This window comes from Panthera onca, chromosome A2, assembly GCF_046562875.1.
Source record: "Panthera onca isolate mPanOnc1 chromosome A2, mPanOnc1 haplotype 2, whole genome shotgun sequence".
NCBI classification, from domain to species: Eukaryota; Metazoa; Chordata; class Mammalia; order Carnivora; family Felidae; genus Panthera; species Panthera onca.
The window spans coordinates 107,677,047-107,702,322 of record NC_138340.1 but is presented as its reverse complement, the minus strand read 5'-3'; the positions used below and the strand labels follow the sequence as shown (position 1 = coordinate 107,702,322).

Sequence of the window (25,276 nt, the reverse complement as noted above, 5' to 3'; positions counted from 1 at the left end):
CAAAAATAAGTAAATACACATTAAAAATATATGTAAACATAAACTATTTAATCTGTGTAAGAGAAGTGACAGAACATCATAGTTACAATACACTCAGAGTGGAATTTCCTCCATTGGACTTCGTGAGTTTGAATTCTGGCTCCATCGCTTGCAAACTGTGGTTCGAGGCAAATAACTTAAAACTCTGTATCTCAGTTTTCTTATTTGTAATATGCAAATAATAGTATTCCCTCACTCAGAAAGTTCTTATAACCATTAAATAAATATAAAAAGTTAAAAATGTACCTAGACGATAGAGTACTTAGTAATTGTTAGCTATTTTCCTGTTTTTGTATTTATTAATAAAAATTTGTTTTCGCTGTTTAAACCATATCACACATTTCTTAAATATGCATTACGCTGTAAGTCAAACATGTTAACACATATCTTTATATTATAAAATCTACTTAATATACACATTTCCTTTTTGAATGTATAACTGAGCAGAAATAACTTTGTACATTTTATTAGATGCCTCAGTGTCTGAGAAATATAAAAAATACAAATAGTGGAAAACCCAATCAGTTTATACAATTCATATACTCAGTCTGGTACTCGAATTTCAGAGGTCTAAATTTATTATACACATATGCCAACTACTTGGAAATAAAATGACTTTGTGTGAAATCATCCTGAATTTGAATTCTGAAGCTTACATTTCCCCTACGATGATGTCTTGTATCACTGCTATTAATCATTTTCTTGCTGGATATAGGTAAATATAGGGGTACAATGTGTCATTCACTGTTTATGAAGGAAATACATTTTAAATTCCCAGAAAAATCTATGATACCAATATTTGGAATCATATAATCTTTAAAGATTGTCATGAAATTCATGAATTTCCTTTCCCAAGTGTGAATGCATATTCATGCAGTTTTGCATGTCATAAGAGGTGCTGAAAGAGCTCCTGAGACTGTACATAAACAATTTAATATCCTGAGGGTGGAGGGGGGAACTCAAGGAAGGAGATTGTTTTATAAAATCCTGTAAATGTAAATCACATATAGCTGTACCAGTTAAAACTATAAAACTGATAAATAACTAACTGTGAAAGCATCTAATTAAAATTTTCTATACATTAATATTCTGTCGCTGAAATATTTCTCTCTTAGAATTTACATACCATCCAGTTTTACAGTGTGGTAGGAAGAGAATGGAATATCTATCTGTGGAAAATGACACAAAAATACCAATTTAAAATGATTTCCTTTTTCTTCCCAACTTATCTCAGTTTTTATCTGCCTTTCAGAAAACAATTTACTGAGAACCAATTTATTAGGCATTATGTACACATATAAAAGCAATAAACAGTGAGGGACAAATACAGATATATATGATTGTCATCAGATTTCAAATTTTGTCCAAGGAGCACTTTTATTATGAGAGGCAATGAATTATCAAGAATGAATGACATTTGTCTTTTGAAAGAAAAGGCTTCTTTATAGATTTGAAATATAAAATATTTTTAAGTAAGTGCTATCTGTCATAAAAATTCACAATGTTTAAAGCATCAGAAATGATAGATTATATTTTAAGTATATATTATCCTGTCCTTTTTAGCCAGAGAAGTTATTTAACAAAGGAAATGCCTGGCACATTATTGTTAAAACCTATCACTTTAGGTACAAAAATATAGAACTGCTTTTTCCATTATTTCCATAGCTAGTGAAATTGTTGCTTGTTGTCACTTTGTTTGTGACAGAGAAAATAAGTAAGTAGATATTATAAACTTATTTCTTACTTCTTGGTACAGTTTTCTGATTACGTGGTTGTGTATTGAAATCACCAAAGTTTTTGCTACTAGGCCTTTGTTACGACTTTGGCTATATTGTAAGTCACATTATAATGTGGTTGGGAATCCTGGGATATAATACAACTGTCTTAAGAGGTGCATTTATTCATTCCCATTGTTTACATTTAGTTAGGAAATGATGGGAAAGGAGAAAGGAAAATATTTATTAAACAACATGAAGATTCCACAATTAAATGTCCAAAGGAAATGTTGCATCAAGAAAATATGGCAATACTTTTTAGTTGTTTGTTAGGAAGAGAATGGATTAGGAAATTTGTGAACTTGTAAAATAATAATGAAAAAAAAAACCTGAAAAAGTCTTTCCTACCAGTCTTCTCTACTAGTGCACTTCTTCTCTACTCTTGCATATTTTGAAGATTCAAATAGTCCCATGTACTTCAGCTCTCTTGGCTCACCTTCAAAGTCAAGCTTTCCTGTCTCCTTTTTGGTTTATTTAAATAGTCTGTTCCTGATTCTGGAAAAAATTAATATTGAATGAAATAATGACAATATACTATATTTTCATGTATGACTGAGGAATCACAGTTCATCACCAAGAGTAATAAGGAGACTCTACTCGACTCGACTGTGTCTCCCTTTACCTTCTTCTTTCCTTGATATCCAGATCTCTTGTCCGAGTACAACCTTTTTTATGCAGACTCTAGTTTCTGTTCTTGACATCCACCCACAACCTGTACTCTCTGCCTGGATCACATCATGATTGCTGATGACAGTGTTTCTGCTGCCTGGAATGCCCTCTCCCAGTGAACATATAATTCAAAGTCTAACTTGGGTTGTACACCTCCTCTTTGTAGCTTTCCCTAATCTTCCCAGTCAGAATCATACTTGCACCTCTGTGCCTCTGAAGCACTCTGTCAGTCACCAAACTGCCTCATAGAAAGATGAATGTATTTAAGTCCATCTTTTCAAATAGACTGGGAGATCGTTGAGCTCTGCAACCATGGGCTAATAATGTTTATTTCCCCCAGAAATTATGACAGTGAAATGTACTTGTCACTTGATGACAGGTGGATTTGAATATCTATACCTTATCTACTCTGGCTACTTTATGGAGTGACTCCCTGATCTGTTTTGTCTCTATCTCTTGGTCAATTACTGAGATTCCCTTTCCTACCTTTTGGCTCCATGCTATTCCAGTGGTGGTTCTTTCTCTTTCTCCTTACTCCTTAATCTGTTGCCATCTGACACTATTAGAACTTTATATCCCTCATGGTGCTCTGCTGCCTAACGATAATACACATCTTGCAGGCCAAGTAATTCTATTTCCTCCAAAGCTGCCACCTTGCTTAAATCTTATTTGTGTATCCAATGGAGTACTACCTGGCAATGAGAAAGAATGAAATATGGCCTTTTGTAGCAACGTGGATGGAACTGGAGAGTGTGATGCTAAGTGAAATAAGCCATACAGAGAAAGACAGATACCATATGGTTTCACTCTTATGTGGATCCTGAGAAACTTAACAGAAACCCATGGGGGAGGGGAAGGAGAAAAAAAAAAAAAAAGAGGTTAGAGTGGGAGAGAGCCAAAGCATAAGAGACTGTTAAAAACTGAGAACAAACTGAGGGTTGATGGGGGGTGGGAGGGAGGGGAGGGTGGGGGATGGGTATTGAGGAGGGCACCTTTTGGGATGAGCATTGGGTGTTGTATGGAAACCAATTTGACAATAAATTTCATATATTGGAAAATAAAATAAAATAAAATAAAATAAGTAGCTAATGTAATATATACTGGGAAAAGAGGAGGGCAATCAATTCATTGATCAGTATTATTGCAAAGTGTATTAAAGGGTATATGGAAATATTTGTCATCATTAATTTCGTAACCATTCCATAGTAAAGTAAAAATATAAAAAAAAAATCTTACTTGTGTATCTCAGAGCAGGATTTTAATGTAGAGTTTATTGTCTTCTTTTTACATGCATCTTCCATTTCTTACATATATTCTTAAATCTATACATATTTTCTGTTTTTATTTTTCTCAGAAGAAATACATTTGTACCCTAAAATGAAGATGAGAAGAGTATAATCATGCTGATTTTTAGTGTTCTATTACTGCTGGTCATCAAAGTCCTTTTTATTGTAGTCATTTTTGAGCATAGAGATCTGCTGTGGGCAATCTGGCGATGGTAGTTAGACCCAAGAACAGGAACATACTGAAAAACTGGTTATTTCCAGTGAAACATGATCTCATTGACATGATTGAAAACAAAAGAAAAACGCTAAAGCATGGCTTCTGGGTATGTTTTTAAAGTGTTGTAAGTCAATATTGGAGAACAGTTTTACTTTCATATACTCATTCATCTCCTCAGTCTTGAATAGTTGTTTGTATTATGTTGAAAATGCTGTTATAGGTGACTGAGTATGAATCTTACTAATAGTTGAGAACTAGTATCCATTGAATATTGATTCTAATAGGTCAGGTCAAGTAAAACTTTATCCACATAGGAGAAGATTGATTCACTTTGGATGTTTATACTTTCTAGACTTTCTCTTTCTTGAGATACTTAGAATTGCAGGTAGTATTTAAAAGTGTGCAATAAATTATAAAAATTAATATATTTAAACAAGGTAAAATTTAAAATTCTGACAGCAAAGATACCATCAATAACTGAAATATGCTTAAAACAATAAATGTATATATGAAAAACTTCTAAATATGGAAGAGAAAAAGAAAAAAAAAACCCAGTAGAAGCATGGGAAAAGGATATCAATGGGCAGTGCACTGAAAAAGATACCTAAATGGCCAAGGTACATGTGAAAAGGTACACTGTGTCCTAAAATCTAAAATCACAAATTAAGACAAAAATAAGGTAGCATCTTATCACCATTGTATTTTTTCTATACCTCCTTAAATCACCACAGATGTTATAGTTTTAAACAATATTCCTTTATTATATCTTATTTGCTGTAGATAAAGAATGTGGGTGTGGTGTAGCTGAATTCTCTCTCAGGGTCTCACAAAGCTGAAATCAAGATGTCTGCAGAGCTGTCTTCCTGTTTGAAGGTTTGACTGGGGAAGAATGTACTTTTGAGCTCCCTCTGGTTGTTGGCAGAATTTATTTCCCTGAGGCTGTAGACTTCATGGAAGCTTGCTTCTTCATATCTGGGAAGGGGGAAGGGCAGAGTGGGAGAGGCTTTGTTGCTTCAAGTCTCTGAGATCTAGACCCACTTTATCTATTTCTTTTAATGATTTATTTATTTTTGAGAGAGAGAGAGAGAGAGAGAGAGCAAGAGCAGGGGAGGGGCAGAGAGAGAGAGCAAGACATGGAATTCTAAGCAGGCTCCAGGTTCTGAGCTCTAAGCACAGAGCCCAAAGCTCGAACTGAAGGACCGGGAGACCATGACCTGCACTGAAGTGGGATGCTCAACCGGCTGAGCCACCCAGGCGCCCAATCTAGACCTACTTAAAAAATAATAATAATTCCAGTATAGTTGACATGAAGTGTTATATTAGTTTCAGGTGTACAATACAGGGATTTAACAATTCCATACATCACCCAGTGCTCATCAAGGCAAGTGCACTACGTAGTCACCTATTTCACCCATCCCCCACTCACAGACCCACTGTCAAAAGACTTGTTCATCTGACTAGATCAAGTCTACCAAGGTGATCCTCCTTTTGATTTACTTAAAGTCATCTAATTAGGAACTTTGATTATCTGCAAAATCTTTGTGCCTTTGCCATATAATGTAATCCGATCAAGGGAGTGACCATTGCCATATTCTACTATTTAAAAGCAAGTCGAGGGGCGCCTGGGTGGCTCAGTTGGTTAAGTGTCTGACTTCAGCTCAGGTCACAATCTCACAGTCGGTGAGTTTGAGCCCCGTCTCCGGCTCTGTGCTGACAGCTCAGAGCCTGGAGCCTGCTTCAGATTCTGTGTCTCCCTCTCTCTCTGCCCCTCCCCCGTTCATGCTCTGTCTCTCTCTCTGTCTCAAAAATAAATAAAAAAAATAAAATAAAAGCAAGTCGCAAGTCTTACCCACATTCAGGGGGAAAGGATTACCTGACAGTGTGACTCATTGGAGTTTACCGTTAAGAGTGTGTCTTCCACGTTCATTTTATGGGCAAAAGCTTAAGAAACTGACTAAAATAACTACATTGTAAAGAAGAATTTGGTAGCACAGAGCTAAGCATATTCTAAATTCCAACATTCTATGTATTGTTATATACCCCACAAACATATGCAAAAATGTCAATTGCGTCATTATTTTTAATAATTAAAAATGACACACAAAACCCAAGACCTATGAATAAAAGACGAGATGAATAACTTTGATACATTCATACAATGAAAACTTCTGCTCCACAGCACTGATAATGAATAAATCAGGGCCACATATGCTAATAGGTATACATCTGGAAAAAAAAAAATGAGTGAAAAACAGAAGTTGCAGGAAAAAAAAGATGGGCAGTAGGATACAAATTAGGTAACATTTCAAACCATATAAAATAGTGCTATGCAGAGTTCATAATATATATTTATATGCATATGACACTTGCAATAAAATAGTAAAGGAAACAGAAATAGCACTGTTATCATCTAGACTCTAAAAGGTATGAGTGTGTATGTGTGAGTCAAAAATATATGGTTATCAATAGGAAAAGGATCAATTGTAACTGTATACTTTTATATTTCCATTTCAATAAGAATATATCTTTTTCAAAAGATAGGTTGAGATCTCTATATTTATTCCACTGAGGCAGTATTCAAATTTTAATCTAGGATTTTTTCAACTCTTGGAAATAAGCCTCAGGAGGGTTATAATGATGAGTTCATAAATTGAAAGCTGTTCACTTATGAGTTCTTATATAAAACATATCTTGAGTGCTATTAGATTTTGTATTTGATAGAGGAATTATTTTTATCATTAAAATGGATAGAAATATATGCTTCAGAGATTCAAGTGCACTACAGTTTGAGGAAAATGTTAATTACCAATACATATATTTTCTAAATTAGTATATTTGTTATTGGTTGGAGAGTCGGTGGGGTGTGAATGGAAGTCTTAGTTCTTGGATTCCTCACAAAAAAAAAAAAAAAAAAAAAAAAAAAAAAAAAATTAAGAGAGGATCCATGCTGGAATAAAGACAGCGAGAAAGAAAGTAGCAATCACAAAGCAGTTTATTAAGGTGAAAGTACACTCTCAAGATGGGAGAATGGGCAGATTCTGGGAGGTGGACGCCATCCCGAGGGTTGTTTTGGGATTTGTTATTTCTTGTGTTTTTTTAGCCTGGGAGGAGCAGTGATGTTCAGTGGTGTGGTGTCTAATGGTGGCTGCTTCCAATCCTTTGGGGGAACCCCTCCCACAGTTTGGGACAGGGAGTTTTTGACCCTACATGGTTTATACCTGGAACCATCATGGCAGCCTTTCTCAGGGGGCGGGGTTATAACCCAGTGCAAACGCATTATAATGGGTCTAGGTGTTACCCCAGGGTAGAGGTGGAAGTGGAGAGTGCCCACTCAGCACCTGTGGCTCTCAGTCTTTAAGCCCCAAGATCTTGGAAGCCATAAGGTCAGGATGTTGTGCCCCCCAGGCTTCTAATGTGTAATCTGTTTATCCCTACCCTTGCCTCCAGTTTCTGTCTCTATCATCTCCCCATCAAGGATTTGAGACTCTACCTCAGGGTATTCCCTGAGGGTATTCCTCCAAGGCTCTTTCTAGCTTCTACCTAACATATTGACCCTTAATCCCATTACTATTACTATGAAACAATATATATATATTATCTTTGCATACTGTACATTAAACTTTATGTTTTTTTTTTTATTATTTGTGCCTTATTAGGATAAAACATGTATTTTACTTATTTTATTGTTAACATTTATTTATTTATTTATTTTGAGAGAAGGAACACCCATGAGTAGGGAAGGAGGAGAGAGACACACACACACACACAGAGAGAGAGAGAGAGAGAGAGAGAGAGAGAGAGACAGAGGGAGGAGGGAATCCCAAGCAGGCTGACTGGGGGCTCAATCTCATGGACTGTGAGATCATGACCTGAGTCATGAGTCAGTTGCTTAACTGACTGAGCCACCCGGCGCCCCAGGGTAAAAAAAAAAAAAAAAAAAAAAAAATGTATTTCAGGGTGCCTGGTGGCTCATTCAATTAGGCATCTGGTTCTTGGTTTCAGTTCAGATTATGATCTCATGGTTTCCTGTGTTCGAGCCCCACATCAGGCTCTTTGCTGGCCTGCTTGGGATTTTCTCTCTCTCCCTCTCTCTTTGCCCCTCGCCCACTCACACTGTTTTTGTCTCTCTTGAAAATAAACTTAAATACATTAAAATTTTTTTTTTAATGTTTATTTATTCTTGAGAGAGACAGAGACAGAGCATGAGCAGGAGAGAAGCAGAGAGGGAGGCAAACACAAAATCTGAAGCAGGGTGCAGGGTCTGAGCTGTCAGCACAGAGCCTGATGCGGGGCTCGAACTCACTAATTGCAAGATCATGACCTGAGCTGAAGTTGGATGCTTAACCAACTAAGCTACCCAGGTACCCCTTAAGTACAGTTTTTAATTTTTTTTTAGAGTACACATGAGCTGCTCTTCAAAAGAGTAGAAAGGGAGTTGTGTAAATAGTCATATCTAATCAACATCAAATAGGGTATTAATATTTAGAAACAAAAACAAGGACAACAAATTAAGTATGGAAAGAATCTGAGCTTTCCAAGAACATTGCGTTCAAAAAAATCTTGTGGTAAATACCTGAGACTTCACTTAAAGAGCTTAATCATTTATGACCCAAGAGGGCAAAATGCTCAATCCATCTCTGACAAAATGTGTGCATATGTGTTTTGTGTGGGTGTTCGTGTGAATGTATGCATGTGCGCTTGTGTGCGTATTTATCTGCGTTGGGTGTCAGCTATGTCTGTTGTCCATGGAAATATAGGTTTACATAATCAAACTTTGAATTCTTTATCCTTTTCCATTATGTCATAGATACTTTTTTGTAACAATTATCTCAAGATTAAAACTATACTTACATGGAAGAGATATATATCCTGTCTCTGAAAGAACCTTGAAGGAATAATTTGTTAGTTCAAAGTATATCTCACAGGGTGATTGAGGCTTTCCCTGGATTCCCAAGTGCTGCTCAATTTAGGCCATTCTAACCATGAGAGGCTGAGACGTGCTATTTCTCTGCTGATCTCCCAACAGCTGCTGTTCTTACTCATCTTTTTTGATGTAGACCTGATTTAAAATATTACAACCTCGTTTCACACCTTGAATTCTTAAAAAAAAAAAAAAAAAGAATTTAATTTCAATTGCTTTTTTTTTAGAAACCTACATTAAAACCTTTGTAATAATGTTTCACTTGTCAACATTTGTGTGTGTGTGTGTGTGTGTGTGTGTGTGTGTGTGTGTTTAAGGATGTCCTGCAGGCTCTCTTGAATGCATTACACCCCATTATGCTTCTGCTCAGCAATTGTTCCAGTTGAGAATTTGATTCATTTTTTAAATTCTAATTTGGTTATAAAAAACTTTTAAATGTTGTTGATGTTTTCTATAGGTCAAGTAACAAACACACTAGACTTATTTCATTAGTCAGTTTGTTCTTTTGTAGTTCTATAAATAATCTTCTGCAGGAAAAGAATAAAAGCTTAACTTGTGAAAGAAGAAATTCTTTTTTCAGTTCAATATTTTCTCAAGCAGGGAAGGGCAACATTTTATACTTCAATGCTAGCAACAAATAAAGAAATCAAATGAGAAAATTACATTGTGTTTTTCTGCGGTGTTTTTGGTGAATCATGTGTACATGGAATGTTTAAGATAGTGGATTTTTCAGAGGGAAATAAAGCCTATATGACCAAAATACATATTTTTCTATTGCTGATATCTGTCTCTGTGTCAATAAATTGAATATAGCTCTCTGGTTTTACCGTGGATTTACTGCAAGCATTACTTGTTTCTCAGAGCAGACATCTAATTTCATTTGGTAAAAAGGTCCCCAGTGTGCTGCTATAATGATTTTCCTTAGGCAGTTGTGTACTCTAACTTGAAGTTGAATAACAGCATTAGAGTTGATTATTTTCTTTTCTTTTTTTTAATTTTTTTTTAACGTTTATTTATTTTTGAGACAGAGAGAGACAGAGCATGAATGGGGGAGGGGCAGAGAGAGAGGGAGACACAGAACCGGAAGCAGGCTCCAGGCTCCGAGCCATCAGCCCAGAGCCCGAACTCACGGAAGGTGAGATCTGACCTGAGCTGAAGTCGGATGCTTAACCCGCTGAGCCACCCAGGCGCCCCTAGAATTGATTATTTTCTAGAGATAAAAGGTTTGAAAGGTTCCTTACCAGCAGTCATCAATTTCAAGGAAGTGCCTAAGACTGAATTTATTATTTTTTAATTAATAGAAAAAATTGTAAACACATGCATTCATACTACCGAGTCTGAATGTATCATATCAGTGGCCCTTTGGCAAAGAGTTGGGGAATTATTTTAGTGAATTTCTGCTTTCTTGAGTTGGGCATGAGAAACAGTAGTGATAAACTTACAAACTTTTAATAATTAGCATTCTAGAAAGCATGTTTCTTTTGAAAAAGTCCGAGGTCGAATAGATTGAAAACACTCAATGGTATTTTTCTTTAATCAGTATTTCCATATTCGGGGTGGGAGGAAGGAGTTTTCTTTTATCCTTTCACATTTTCTCTTCTTTATTCGGGATTATATTTATGTTTGGAAAATCTCTGTAAAAGACACAAACAGGCCCTTTCTCCTGATAAAACAGAACAAAACAATGGCCCACAAAATGGATCTTTTCTCTTTCTGGCTTTGAGATCTTTGCCTATTCTAAAGTATTACTCTGTTAGCCCCTTAGTTTTTTATTCCATGACTCTCATTCTCTCAACCATCCATCACTATAAAGTCCAAAGTTAGAAGGAAATCTATATTAAATATTTATACTCAACTCCCAAATACTTTATTCCTCAATTCAGAAGGAGATGGGAAATTCACAGCACTATGAGCCAGACAAGTAACGTAAGAAGGGTAAATTAAGAGTTACACACACACGCACACAATTTATTCAGCATATAAAAATGCAATAAAAACAGCAAAATAATATTTTGGTACTTTTTATTTGGGTCAAATATTGTCCTAATATTTTTATTTTTACTTTTTAATAATAAAAACACAAAATAGTGCTGTAACTCAACCATTTTATTGGGTTCTTGTATTCAGTGGGTCAGACTGAATACAATATTCAGTGGGTCAGACTGAATTTGCATAATGAGTTGGGTTGTCTCTGTTTGGCTCTATTTGGTAGCTCATCTGGGAAGACCTATAGCTTAGAGAATGGGGTTACTTGACAGCTTGGGCTGGAATCTGAAGGCATCTTCACACACATATTTGGGGGTTTATGCTGGCTGTTGACTGACACTTAATCTGGGCTGTTGGCTGATGCACATATACATGGTATGTCTTTGGTCTCTTCACATAGGCCAGTTTGACTTCCTTAGAATATGTTGATTAGCTTCCAAGAGCAAGTGTCCCAAGAAAGAAAGCAAGACTGAAGTGTGTGATAGTTTTATGATCTAGCCACAGAAGTCATGCTGCACCATTTCTGCTGAAATCTCTTGGTTAGAAGGTAACCACAAAGGCACTCAAAAGTGTAAGGGGAGGAAACATAGATATCACTTGTTGATGGCGTTCAACAGGGTTCTACAATGGCATGTGGAATGAGTGATACTGTTGTGGCCATGGTTGGAAAGTAGATTCTTAGCATAGCACTTTACATTTAGTATTTCATATTGATAAAGGTTCTATCGCTGTACAGGATAGCCATTTCTACCTAACCCTCCCGACTCCATTCTAAAGGGCATTCTCCTTAAAACCATGTATAAAAAGTGTAATTTTCTTAAAAAAATGATAATCGAACTTTGAAATCATGACCTGAAAATACAGATAATGCAGTTTGATGTATTTCCCTGTTTTGCATCACCAAAGATTTCCCTTGAATTTTTTATTTTAGATTTTTTGTGGCAGTTGAGTCCAAAGATAACACAATCATGAATCTTAGATTAAGCCCCCCACATAGTCTTCTCAAAGGTTTGTAGACTTCCAGTTTATTTCCCCTATATACATACTGTATATATGTTCACATCCTATACTGTAAATATACCTTAAATCCATACTTGCAAAAACAAGGAAAGAATAATTTTTATTGAGAAGCTTTTATTTCTTTTGTATTATGCACTTGTTATTTCATTAGCTGTTAATACCTCTGGGAAGTGGGTGGTATTATCCACTTTTCATGTGAAAGGATTTGAAATTCAGATGGGTTAAGTGATTCACTTTACATAGGGAAGAGAGCTCAGAATTTCAATGAGAATACAGATCTATTTGATTCAGAAGTGGTGGGATAAGATTATGATTAATTGTCCTTTAGATGTTTAATTGTCCTTTAGATGTATAAGTTAATAATTTAAAACCAGGCTGTTTTAGTTCTAAATTTATGAATAGCAATGTCCTATTGGCTTTTAACTGTGTCTGCTGTTCTTACTACATGCCTTTAGTGAACTTGCTTTACAGTATTTGTAATTTTTTTGATTAAAAAAAATTCCTAAAGATTTTATTTTTTTATTTATTTTTTAAAAGTGTATTTTTATTTTTGAGAGAAAGAGACAGAGACAGAGACAGACAGAGAGAGAGGGAGGGAGGGGCAGAGATTAATGGAGACACAGAATCTGAAACAGGCTCCATGCTCGTGGAACTTGTGAACCCCGAGATCAGAACCTCAGCTGAAGTCAGATGCTTAACCCATTGAGCCACCTAGGCGCCCCAAGATTTTATTTTTAAGTAATCTCTATACCCAATGTAGAGCTCAGACTTAAAACCCTTATATCAATAGTGCTCTACCAACTGAGCCAGCCAGGCCTCCCACATTTGTATTTATTTATTTTTCGTATCTTCCCACCCTTATTTCTCTCTTCCCCCATCATTGCCTAAATAAACTCTCTGCTGATAACTACAATTTATATATCATTGAGAAAACAGAAGTCATCAGCCAAAAATCTTCCATTTTCTAACCACCAAATCTACAAAACTACTTGCATCGGTTCTCATTGTTATGATTAATTTTGGCTCTCATATATTTTCTGGAACTTATCTCCTCTTGCTAACAAGGGCTTTTATAATCCTTTTTAAGACTGAAATACCTATCACTTCTTCTGATCCTTAAACCATTCTCGCTATAAACCTTTCTCTTCAATTTTAAATTTTGTTGCAGTGATTCCTACAAACGAACAAACAAAAAAGCAAGCAAAATTCCTTGATTCCATATTCTTCTTGGATAGTTACTTCCAGCTTTCCACTCCTCACAATCATACTTCTCTGAGAGTTAATGGGTTTCACAGTTATCCCAAGCTCAGTTCTACTCTGCAACCTGTTGCAATTTGAGTTGCTTAGCCTCAGAGAAATTGTTTTGCTAAGGTCACCAGTGACCATCATGTTGCCTTTGGGTGTTTCAGTCCTCATCTTTAAAAAAATTTTTTTTAATGTTTATTCATTTTTGAGAGAGAGACCACGTGAGGGTGCACGTGGGGCGATGGGGACGGGCAGAGAGAGAGAGAGACACACACACACACATGCAGACTTCGAAACAGGCTCCAGGCTCTGAGCTGTCAGCACAGAACCTGATGCCAGGCTCGAACCCATGAACCATGAGATCATGACCTCAGCCGAAGTCAGATGCTTAAGTGATTGAGCCACCCAGGTGCCCCTCCTTATCTTATTTAATTGCCCAGAAACTTATGAAAAGTGCCTTCTACTCTATCCTTGAAGGATTCTTTTCTTCCTCTTTTGTTGTCTCTCTGGCACCATATTCTATTTGGGGGGGGGGGGGGTCTTTGTCTACATTTTAAAATAATGTTTACTTACCCATTCATTAATTCATTTATTTTTGAGAGAGCCAGTGAGCACGTGTGCACATAGAGTGAGGGGGGAGGATTAGAGAGAGAGAGAGAGAGGGAGAGAGAGAGAGAGAGAGAATCCCTAAAAGGCTCCATGCTCAGCACGGAGGCTGACATTGGACTTGATCTCATGACCGCCCTTGAGATCCTGACCTGAACTGATGTCAAACGTTGGCCACTTAACCAACTAGCGGAAGCACCTAGGCACCCCTCTACTTCTAATCTCTAAATACAGGAACTCATGGGGCGCCTGGGTGGCGCAGTCGGTTAAGCGTCCGACTTCAGCCAGGTCATGATCTCGCGGTCTGTGAGTTTGAGCCCCGCGTCAGGCTCTGGGCTGATGGCTCAGAGCCTGGAGCCTGTTTCCGATTCTGTGTCTCCCTCTCTCTCTGCCCCTCCCCCGTTCATGCTCTGTCTCTCTCTGTCCCAAAAAAAAAAAAAAAAAAGTTGAAAAAAAAAATAAATACAGGAACTCTTTGGAACTTTGTCCTGGGCCCTCTTTCTCACACCATATTCTTTCCTCAGATGTGCTTGATACTTCCTTATTTGCCCCTTGAGATTTCCCCTTTCCCCTTTATCCCCTTCCATATTGAGCTCTGCTTCCTGAGGTTATTTCATACAGGTGGCATCAATTGTTGCCTTTGCCCTCTGACTTATGATTGGGTTTGGTCATTGTGAGGCACTAGAGGAGATGGGAGAGTTGGAAGAGTACAAGGTTAGGGATGTCATTTCCCTCCACCTCCTGCCCAGCTAAGTCCTTTGAAAATAGGTGAATCCTGCTATCCAAGAACATGGCCCCTCTCAGATGACCCTGTATATATATATAGCTACTCTGAGGTTTCTTACCTACAACATCCTTGTTCCGTTTAGGCTTAGGGTCAATAAGTTCCCAAGTTTTGCTAGATCAATATACTTCACCAGCCTCTATTAGCTCCCTAACCTTCGTCCATGTTCACTCAAAATCCTTTTATTAAATTCCTACTTACCCATTTTAAGTGTACCATCTGTTTCCTAGTAGGGATCCTGACACATGGGATCCTTCACCAGGAAACAAACACCAAAATGGAGTTAGGGATACAAAGGCTTACCAGGAAATTATTCCTGTGAAAGATAAAGGGAGGAAAAGCAGGATTGGGCAGAGACAGCCTTCAAACAATGATGCAGATTTGATATCCAAGAAAAGAAAGGAGGTGGGGGTGCTGATTTGGTTATGAATAGCTTCAGATCACAATGCAGATCTAACAAAATCTCAGCCGGTCCAATGGGTTGTTGTGGAGCAAATACGGATCATTACAGGAGCCCTCCATTGTACAAAAACCACATGGTCCTAGTACATCCATCATCTTTAGTCTTTGACCCCTGCCTGAGAAGAGTGTGACCTTGGTTCAAAAGCTGACTGTATTCTGAAAGCAATAAGAGCTAGAGGCTGTCAGCTACTACAGTCTTGCAGCTGAATGCACGTTCTTTCTTAAAGGCAGAGCTTAGAGGCAAAGCTTTATGGCTGCTACATCAGGCAAATGTACACATGCTCGTATCTTCAACAGTATTATCTGTATCAGACAACTCACAAAATATGACCTCTATTTCTCTTTTATTAGCCCTAGGTGTATCTTACTATCTACTAGTCCTGTCAATTGAGATGTCCCTTCTCAAATTTCATACATTCCCAAACAGAATACTGATTCATCTCTTCTCATACCTGATACTCTTCCAGTAAATAGTAATTCTTTAAACTCCACCTTTCTCTATGCTGTGCTCAAGCTCAAACTCTAGGAGTCATTCTTGGTTCCCTCATCCTACACACAATATATCCCATTCATTATAAAATCCTACTTCTAAAATATATCTTGAGTTTGGCCTTTTCCTTCATCTTTACTGCCATTTCCGTAGTGGAAGCCAACACCAGCTCTATCCAGTACTGGAGCAGAACTTCCACTTCGATGCTTGTCACCTTTCCATCCACTGTTTATAATGGACTTCTTAAAATATAAGTGGATCATGTTTATCTCCTGCTCAGAATATGTCAGTGGTTTCACACTTCAGTTATGATAAATCTTCAGTGTATCTTCTAAGAATCTACAAGATGTAGTTCTTATCTATTTCTCCAGTTACACCTGTCTTCTTTAGAGATCTGTTATTTTTTTTTCTTCCCACTCTGAGGCTTCTGCTCATGTTTTTCTTCTCACCCAAGTTTTTAATTATTACTCAACTTTTATCATGCAGTATAAATAAAACTTCCTCTCTGAGTTGCTCTTTGAATCTCTTAATGAGGATACTGTGGTGCTCTCTCACAGAACTACATTGCCTTTTTTTTTCCATATAAGTTATTACAATTCAGAATGATTTATTTGTGTAGTTGGTTTGTAGTAATGTAGATCTTCTGCCAAAACAAAATCCAAGAACTCAGATACCATATATGTTTTGCTTTTAATATATCTCCAGCATCTGGCATAGTGTCTATCATGTTGTTCCTTTCATTAATAAATGAACAAGTACTTATAAATTGCATGATAGCATTAATGTTCCATTTAGTTTCATCCTACTTTTCTTAAACACTTTTTTTTAAGAGGGAGAGAGAGAAAGACAGTGTGATCAGGGGATGGGAGCAGAGAGAGAGGGGGAAGAGGGAGAGAGATAATCTCTCAACAGTGAATGTTGATCTCTCAACAGTGAGGTTATGACCTGAGCCAAAATCCAGAGTCAGATGCTTAACCAATTGAGCCACCCAGGTGCCTCATCATCTTCTCTTTCATAAATTCTTCGGTTGATATTTTGACTCTTATATTTTTGCTATGATTTCTCCATCACTTATCTAATAATTTGGGGTTTATGAACGTTCAGACCCAGTCAATATTTTCAGTCATCATAATACCTTAAATTTGTATACATGTAATTTTCACTATGCCTTAATGTGTATTAACTTTATTCAATCATAGGAGTCATGACTTGTTGACTTTGAATAATTATCAAGAAACATTCTCTGTGACTAATAAATAATGAATACAGTCCATCAAATTCATGCATCTAGATATTGCCTATAACTTCTTCATAGGAGATTGGTTTCCTTCCCTCATTGTAGAGAATATGTGTTAGCCCAAAGTAGGCCAAAGAGCCTTCTCCAATTCCTCCAACATAATTATTTCCTACTAACGACTAAGTAAAATGGCCCATCCATTGAGTAGATGAGAATGCCAGCATTAGACTGCTTTCCAACAGCCAGCAAAGTGGATCCTCCCTGGCTTTCATTTTATGTACCTGAAGAAACCCCTTGCTTGGGAGCAGGAAATCTGTGAATGTACCATAGGGAATCTCAACTGAATATTGTCATTCTCTTTCTACACATTTATAAAGAGGCAGAGACTGTAAGAAAGTGTTGCGATCATGGGAATGCCTCTCCTGAGGCATGAATAGCTGTATGTCCTGGTTTAATATTATACATGCAACTTTTCTCTTTATAGAGAGCTGTGATACGTTAGTTCAACTAGTTTAAAATATTTGATTAGGAAAACTTTTCCATTTGCATCCCACCCTTATTTTTTCTTACTTTACCACATGTCACATCTCATTGTGAGAGTTAGCACTACCAGGATTGTAAGAAGACAAAGGCTTTACACTAGGAGAAGGATTAAGAGGAGGTTTTATTCAAGGTGTATTAGTTTTGGAAAAAACCAAATCCAAGAACCAAAGAGAATTTACTTGGAGTCCTTCAGGGCTGCCATTACTCTTTAACATCTTCTTAATAAAATGCAAATTGTATTAGATCAGTCCAGAGAAACTGTTCTTGATACAGAAAGTTGGGACTCTACCATCTGGCTGGCTCAGTTGGTTAAGAGTCCAACTCTTGATTTCCTCTCGGGTCATGATCTCACCATCATGGAGTCAAAGCCTGCATCAGGCTCTGTGCTGGGTATGGAGCCTGCTTCTGATTCTCTCTCTCTCTCTCTCTCTCTCTCTCTCTTTCTTTTTCTCTCTCTCTTCTCTCTCCCCACTCACAAGCACTCTCTCTGTCTTAAAAAAAAAAAAAAAAAAAAGACTAGGACTTGTGTTGACAAGATCATGCTAAATTAAAGAAAGCTATGTAATTTTTTTGTTAGATATAGAAAAATAATTTAAAGATAGTCCTGACGCTCATGTGTGTTATCATAAATTTGTAAGCATTCCTTGGGAATAATGCTCATTTATATGGACTTAGTTATATTTGACAACAAAAACAATAATAAAGTACTCAAAAACTGTGTAAAATAAAATTTTTTAAAGTTCATTTATTTTATTTTTGAGAGAGAGAGTGAGAGAGAGGACACGTGTAAGCACGAGCATGGGAGGGGCAGAGAGGGAGAGACAGAATCCCAAGCAAGCTCCACACACAGTGCAGAGCAGAGCCCATTGCAGGGTTCAGTCCCACAACCATGAGATCATGACTTAAGCTGTAACCGAGAGTTAGCTGCTTAATCCACTGAGCCACCCAGATGCCCCAGTCTTTTTCTTGTAAGTGTAAAATTTTTGTACCTCTAACTGCAACTTCTTTGCTTCATGTCTCTTGAGTTGAAGGAAACTGATGGCCCCTAGTAAGAGTGAAATCTGTAGTGACTTATATTCCTAACCCCTTTATGCCCCATTTTCTCTTTCTCAACTTGAGGAGCTCTTTCTACCTCTACTACCCAGGTCTTTCTTTATGAAAAAAGCATGTAAGTGAGTTCATACCATAATTATTTACTAATCAGCTACTACATACCAAGCATTCTTTTAAGTACTAGGAAAGTAGTAAACAGACAAAAATCACTGTCCTCATGGGACTTAGGTCTTAAAGCACAGGAGAGAATATGGTAACATAGAATCTAATACATGTGTTGGGGAGAAAGAATGTCATTTCCCCTTCAGTATTCTAACAGACTAAGAATCAAATTGACATGAGACAGATTAAGAGGAGAAAATCAAATTTAATAGCATATGTATGGGGAACCTCTACAGATACTGAAACTTCAAAGACAGGGAAAATGAGGCATATATGTATCCTGAACTAAGGAGAAGGGGGGTAGTGCTCTGGGACGTCAGTGGAAAGGGATGTAATTCACAGGGTGATGAGAATAAGCAGAAGTTTGGTAATTAGATGTTTGCCCAGCCATAAAGATGGGTCACTCTGATCAAATTTATCTCTGCTAATAACTCTTATTCTGGAAAAGAGCACCCGGTGAGATTCTTCTATGTAGTTACTGGAGGGGCAAAATTGCCTTTCAGCCTATAGGGTCTCTATTGCTTTCAGTCAGAATAATTTCCATTCCAAAGTGGCCCATTTTGGGGTGGCCTGCCCTTGGCCCCTATACATACACCTGGATGAAAATCAAGGGAAAATGCAATAAGTATTTTTCCTTGTATTGTCCTTTTTGTGGAATCCTTTGAGGGCTCAAAACCACTCATGTTGCCCCTAATTTGTATCATGAGGTGCAAAGAATTACATAATATAAATAAATTAAACATTTGATAAGATATTATATTCAAAGCAAATAAAAACATGATGGAGGGATGGTGTGTATGAAATGTGCAATTTTAAGTTGAATGACCAGGTAACATTTTACTGTGAAGACAGGATTCATGTAGAGGTGTGAAGGATATCAGTTATCCAGTCATTTTAAATTTGAGTTTTTTAATATGTAAATAATTGAGGAATTTTAATGAATCTCCCAGCAAGTAACAAGGTAGAAAGCTATAATTAATTAACCAATTCATTACTATTCTCATATATTAATTAACTTTTTATTGCTAATTTATCAGACAGGCCTCTGGAATCACCTTAGTCTGTGACTGTCCATGAACTCAACAAACAGGCAACATTAAAGAAAGGTGAAGCTCAGGGGGCCAGTTAAGAAGCTATTGCGATAATACAGTGAGAGCAAGACACAAAATGAAGGCATTGGCATTTTTCTATAATGACATTTTCCCACAGGGATCAGGTTTCTGGTATTTTGGGATCTTCTACTGTTTATTACTGCCTTCAGAATAATTCCCCAAACTTTATTTAGCATTGAGATCCCTTCAAAAATTGGCCTCTTGCTGGTTCCAGTAAAACTTTATTCACAAAAAATAGGGGGATGGCCAAATCTTTCTGCAGTTAGCTGTTTGGCTTCCTGGCCTACTTTATAGGATTCTACTATTCTTTGCACATGCCTTCCATTTTATCTCAGAAGTACAAAAAAAAAAAAAAAAAAAAAAAAAAAACCCTGCTGGATTTGCAGCCAATATGTTACCATTCCTGGTAGGAAGTTGGAGGAAGAGAAAAAAAGGTTAAAAGGTAATTTGCCAGCTGTTTTTCCCAGTAGAACCTTTCTATACACCTTATCCAACTTTATTTACATCTCACTGGTCATTTAATTATGCAAATAACCTGAAGAATATAGTTTTTTAGATGGATATATTTTCATTCATTAAGATTAGAGTTCTGTTACCAAGGAAGCAAGGGAGAGGAGTAAATATTGTTTAAGTTTCTAGCAGTGTCTCTCATATTTAACCAGATTCTTATCATCCAGGGTCAGTTTCTTTGTTTGTTGAAGTCAGAGAACATTGGTTCCTCACAAAGTTATTTTGTGAAGACTGAATAATCTGACACACAAATACTGTGAGGAGAGTACCATGCATACTGTAAGCTCTCAGTAAAGCTGACACATTGTTGTAATTAACATTATTTTCATTTTGGGGGTATATTTTGATCTTTGTTGCATTTCTAGTGCCTAGAATGCTTTCTGGTACACAGAGGGGGTAAATAAACTTTCTTTAAAATGAATAAATGATCTTCCATTATCATCAGTTAAGATTTGCGGGTTGTAGACAATAGAAACTGATTCTGATCTACTTAATGCTTAATTGAAAGAATGTTACTTGCTTCTTGAAATGACAAGATATCTGGACAGTCTAGTTCAAGCATGGACATGCAGCCAGTTATTGCTGTATCATTTAGGTACAACTATTTTCATCCTGTCCTTGAATAACTCCATTCAACATTTGAAGCCCCATGAGATGGTCTCATGTGCCAAATATGACTGAATCATCTGTCTCCCTCTAGATAGGAAAGAATAGGACACCTTGTTTTATAGTCCCCAAACTGCACGTAACTGGGAGAAGAAAGAATTAAGATGAAATCAGTGAGAAGGATGAAATCACAAAGAAGACACAAATAAATGTCCATCACATGTTCCTGTTCTTTTAGTTTGCATTATTTCCACAAAGTCATGGTTGTGATTTAAGAGCATTCCCTGGCAGGAAAAAGAGAGCTAGCAATTTGGCCTTTGTTAACACATCAGTATCTTCATTATTGCCAGTTAAATAGCAAACCATCATCCTGTAAAACTGAGTGCAGGAACTCTGAACAGATGAGACAGACAAGAATCTTTTTTAAGGCAAAGATGAAAGGATGTGACAGTGAGGTCCTGGGGTTGATAGGGAAACAAACAAACAAACAACAAAAACAGATGCTAAGAGAGGTTACACACTAATGCCAAATATAGATACTATGGCCTGAGATAATGACATCTGTATAAATAAGCTTTCCAAGCATACAATTCCATAAACTTAAGTCATTGTTGCTAAATATTTCATTTTCTATAATGATCACAACGCCAGTCTGACTTTGAGCAGTTGATTACTGTCTTTAATAAAAAGTTGAAACCAGATGGTTTGTCATTTTGTTTGCCTTATAGATAAGGCAGTGAATGTAGGACCATGACAACCTAGGGATTTATTTTTAAGCATGATTCATAGTAGTTATTCTACTATCATTACACAAGTCTGTCAGACATTTGGAATTGTCTTAATTTGGTAACTTTTATGGGTTTTACAAATTGTAAAATTAAAATATTCTGTTTATTTTATTGCTGGGAAAAATCTCTATATGACTCCCAAAATTGATTTGCCTGATTTCAAATATATGTGGTACAGTTGAGTGTCATTCCAAATCATTGTTAAAAATCTGTTATACCGGCTAATTGTATGTGTAGGGTTTAATTAGCCTCCTTTAATGATTTGGGTCTGGATTTTTATATAATAATTGCTTAAATATTAAAGGATTGATAAGTTCATAAAAATGACACCCTTGTTTGCTCTTAAAATGTGGAATTTATAAACGTGAACAACAAAAAAATCTACTTTTATGAAACAGACTTCATAAAAGTTTCTTCATTTTATATTTTAATCATATTTATTCCTGTGATCTGGCATTAGGAAATATACATAAAAATGCAATTAAAGAATGCATAGACAATTACCAATTGAGTATTACACAAAATAGAATAACTTTGGAACACATTATTTAGAAATTAAAAATTCTTAACATTCTATAACTTGTCAATTTTTTCTTTGTGCAATAATGCTGATCTTTTTATTTTTATGTTTCTTTTTCTGCAGTGCTTTAATATATTATTGAAACTACAAACTCACATCCACATCGGTTTCATGTTGACAGATTGCATATTTTGAAAGCTTGAGATATTTTGTAATGAAACATGCCATGTGGAAACTCTGAAGTATAGAATTCTGCCAAACACCTGAATAAAGAATTCCTCACCTGGTATGTAAGAGACATCACTACCACCATGACCAACCAGGAGAAGTGGGCCCACCTCAGCCCCTCAGAATTTTCCCAACTTCAGAAATATGCTGAGTGTAAGTATTCCTGTTGGTAGTATGATTTTATTTGGCATTCGTGTTAAATCAGATACTAATTATTTAGAGGTTTACAGATCCTGGTTAACGTTGGGATAGATGTAGGTATGTCTTTTGTGTTTGCAAGTAGGTCCACTTGGGACTACCTTTGGGCATGAGAATAAGGAAAAGGTAAACTTAAATATCATTAAAAAAAGAACTAGGATATTAGATGCAAAATGAAGCCTGGAAACCTTCCATCTGTACCAGAAGTAAAGCAAAAGGTAAGAGTTTGGGTGAATGGAAACTGGTGATTTGGCAACTGAGTAGAAGAACAAACAGAAGTAAAGGAGAAAAAAGGAGGGCTTTGTTGTTGTTTCCTTGTTGCTTCTTCTGTTAGTGTAACATTAGTAAAAGGACTGGGAGCAGGGAGTCACAGATCATTGTGGAGTTGGAATTAGAGGTTGTTAGAGAGACGGTATCAGGACCTTTAGCCAACTTTTCAAGTGTGTGTGATTATACAAAAGATAGACCATGGCAATCCAATTTATAGTAGGTTATTTCTAAATATGAAGTTTCTTTTCACATAAACAGTAAAATTTTATTTATAAGCAGTTTTATTTTTACCACACATTTTCAGGACCATGTTTCATGAAATGAGTTTCAACTATAAATATGAATAGCAGCTGGGTCAAGGTATTGAAGAGAGAAAAGGAAGTAACTAATAAGAGGCACCGCAAGTTGGGAAGATGATGAGTAAAGAAAAAAATAGCACATAGAGAGTGGAATAAGATTGGCAAGAATGGTGGGAATACTATGGCGATTGGAGGAAGAGAACGCAAAAAGCTTTAGAAAGAGAAAAACAATCACTAGACCCAAGAATGGAAGAGGAAGCTGGGGCTGCTTATGCAGAGAGCAGGTGTGGCATACAGGAGATACAATAAGACTTGGGAGGAGAGGCAGGGAAAAGAATTACACACAGAAGGGGAATTTGAAATAATAAGAAGTAGATAGGATAAATGAATACTAATATATTTATGGGGTACATATAAGTCAGGAACATTAATAAACAGTGCACGTTATCTGAAAAGGACAATTTCACAAATTTTCTAGAGCCTTCCTCACTTGAGGGCTGAAGTGTTCAGGGTGAGGTTGGGAGGATGTTGTTGGGTATTTTCAGTGAAGATGCAAAGCCATAAGAAAGCGTGCATTTTCTTAGTCAATAATAAAAATACAACAACTATCACTGGTCGGGGGCAGAAATTTCTGACATCGAAGTGTTCCTGATATTCGAAAACTGTTTTGAGCAGCTGAAAGCACAGATCATCCTCTTATCCCATTAAGGACATGAAGTCTAGAATGACTGCGTTCTGCATGCTCTTTGCTGTTGTGTTATATCCAATAATTAAGTAAATAGTTCTGAGCGCTTTCTTTTGTTAGAGTATTCTGCTTGGTACTGAAGGAAATACAGATATGAACAGATGTGGACCCTCCCTTCAAGGATGTTTAATGAAGGCTAGAAACTAATGGATAAATGACTCTGTATCTAGGCAGAATATTTTAAGTGCCACAAAGTTGGGGGTTCTGTAGGACATTAGTATACATTTGGAGGTGGGAAAAGGGAAGTCTTCATGGAAGAAGTAGGATTTAAAATGAATCTTAAAAAATAGGTTTAAGGTAAATGGAGAAGAAAATAATATAGATAAAAAGGAAAATTCAGCATATATTTGAGGCAGGAAGAGGAATCATATTTAGCCATACCACAAATTAAGACTGTAAGTGCTGTTAAAGATGTAAAAATGAGATGGAATTAAAATATATCATGCTAAACTTGAGTTAGACAGTGAGGAGTAACTGTAGGGTTTTAAGGGTAGAAAAACATGAAGAAAGAGTTTAATTTGGTAAAGATGAGGATGAGATATGGTATGGAAAGAGGCTCGAATCTTGCCAGTGGGCTGTTAGAATAAACTAAATAACATGGATGACGAAAGACAACCAGAAAAGCGTAAATTCAGATATTGTAGCATTAAAACTAACAGAGAGTTTGAGAAATAATGAAATTGAGAGAGAGAAAGAGAAATCCAGTTTAGTTCAAAAGATTTGAGTTGAGAGATAGGGGAATTTGGTGACATAATCACCCAGGTGAAGGAAACACTGAGTTTGGTTTAGCTTATATTGAATTTACATGGATCAGTAAAATATTTTAATGTTTCTGAAAGTACTGGCATAAAATAGGCAAATTATTGCCATAATAGCAAAATTATCACATATAATAACTTAATTCAGATATTAGAATTCCAACAGAATTTATTGTTAAAGTATTAAATATGTTATAAACTGTTACTTTCATTTTATTGACTAAGGAATATGGTGTAATAAAATAGTAATAAAAACTGTCATAAATGTAGAAGTTGTAACATATTGAGACAAAGATTAATGAGCATTCAATAAATTGGTAGTAAGAAGTGACACAGTGAGTATAAGAACATTTTAAAATTGATTTTATGGGGTCAAAAATTAACTGATTAACTGTAACAAATTAACTGATTAACTGAAAATAAAAAAAATAGTGCGAATTCCATGATCTACGCTCTTTTTTAAATAAGCAAGACAATATGACTTAATCATCCATGAAGTTTCTTGTGTAATTAGGAAGCAAAGAATAACTTGATTAGAATGTATCCTTGTGTAATAAATTGCCATTGTTAAATATAGCTGGAAACAAACATTATTCTGAAGATTATAAAAGTAGTATATTTTCCATGCTATTCAGTACATGTGATCGGTTTGTCATCAGCATTTAAGGATCCGGTTTTTCTTTAAAAAATGTTTTTTAATGTTTGTTTATTTTTGAGAGAGACAGAGACAGAGACAGAGACGAATGG

The 25,276-nt window shown here is 36.3% G+C and overlaps 1 protein-coding gene across 12 annotated transcripts in view; it reads left to right on the top strand.

The window, feature by feature from the left end:
• Nucleotides 1–25,276, top strand: part of DGKB (diacylglycerol kinase beta) — a 725,288-nt gene that overhangs the window by 39,097 nt on the left and 660,915 nt on the right. For 11 of the 12 annotated variants that reach the window (XM_060632585.3, XM_060632581.3, XM_060632586.3 and 8 more), the window contains exon 2: nucleotides 22,155–22,412. In XM_060632585.3, coding sequence (XP_060488568.1) covers nucleotides 22,343–22,412 — 70 coding nt within the window. In that variant the 5' untranslated portion in view covers nucleotides 22,155–22,342. The remainder of the gene's footprint in view (nucleotides 1–22,154; nucleotides 22,413–25,276) is intronic. The other variant, XM_060632583.3, reaches the window with a different exon arrangement.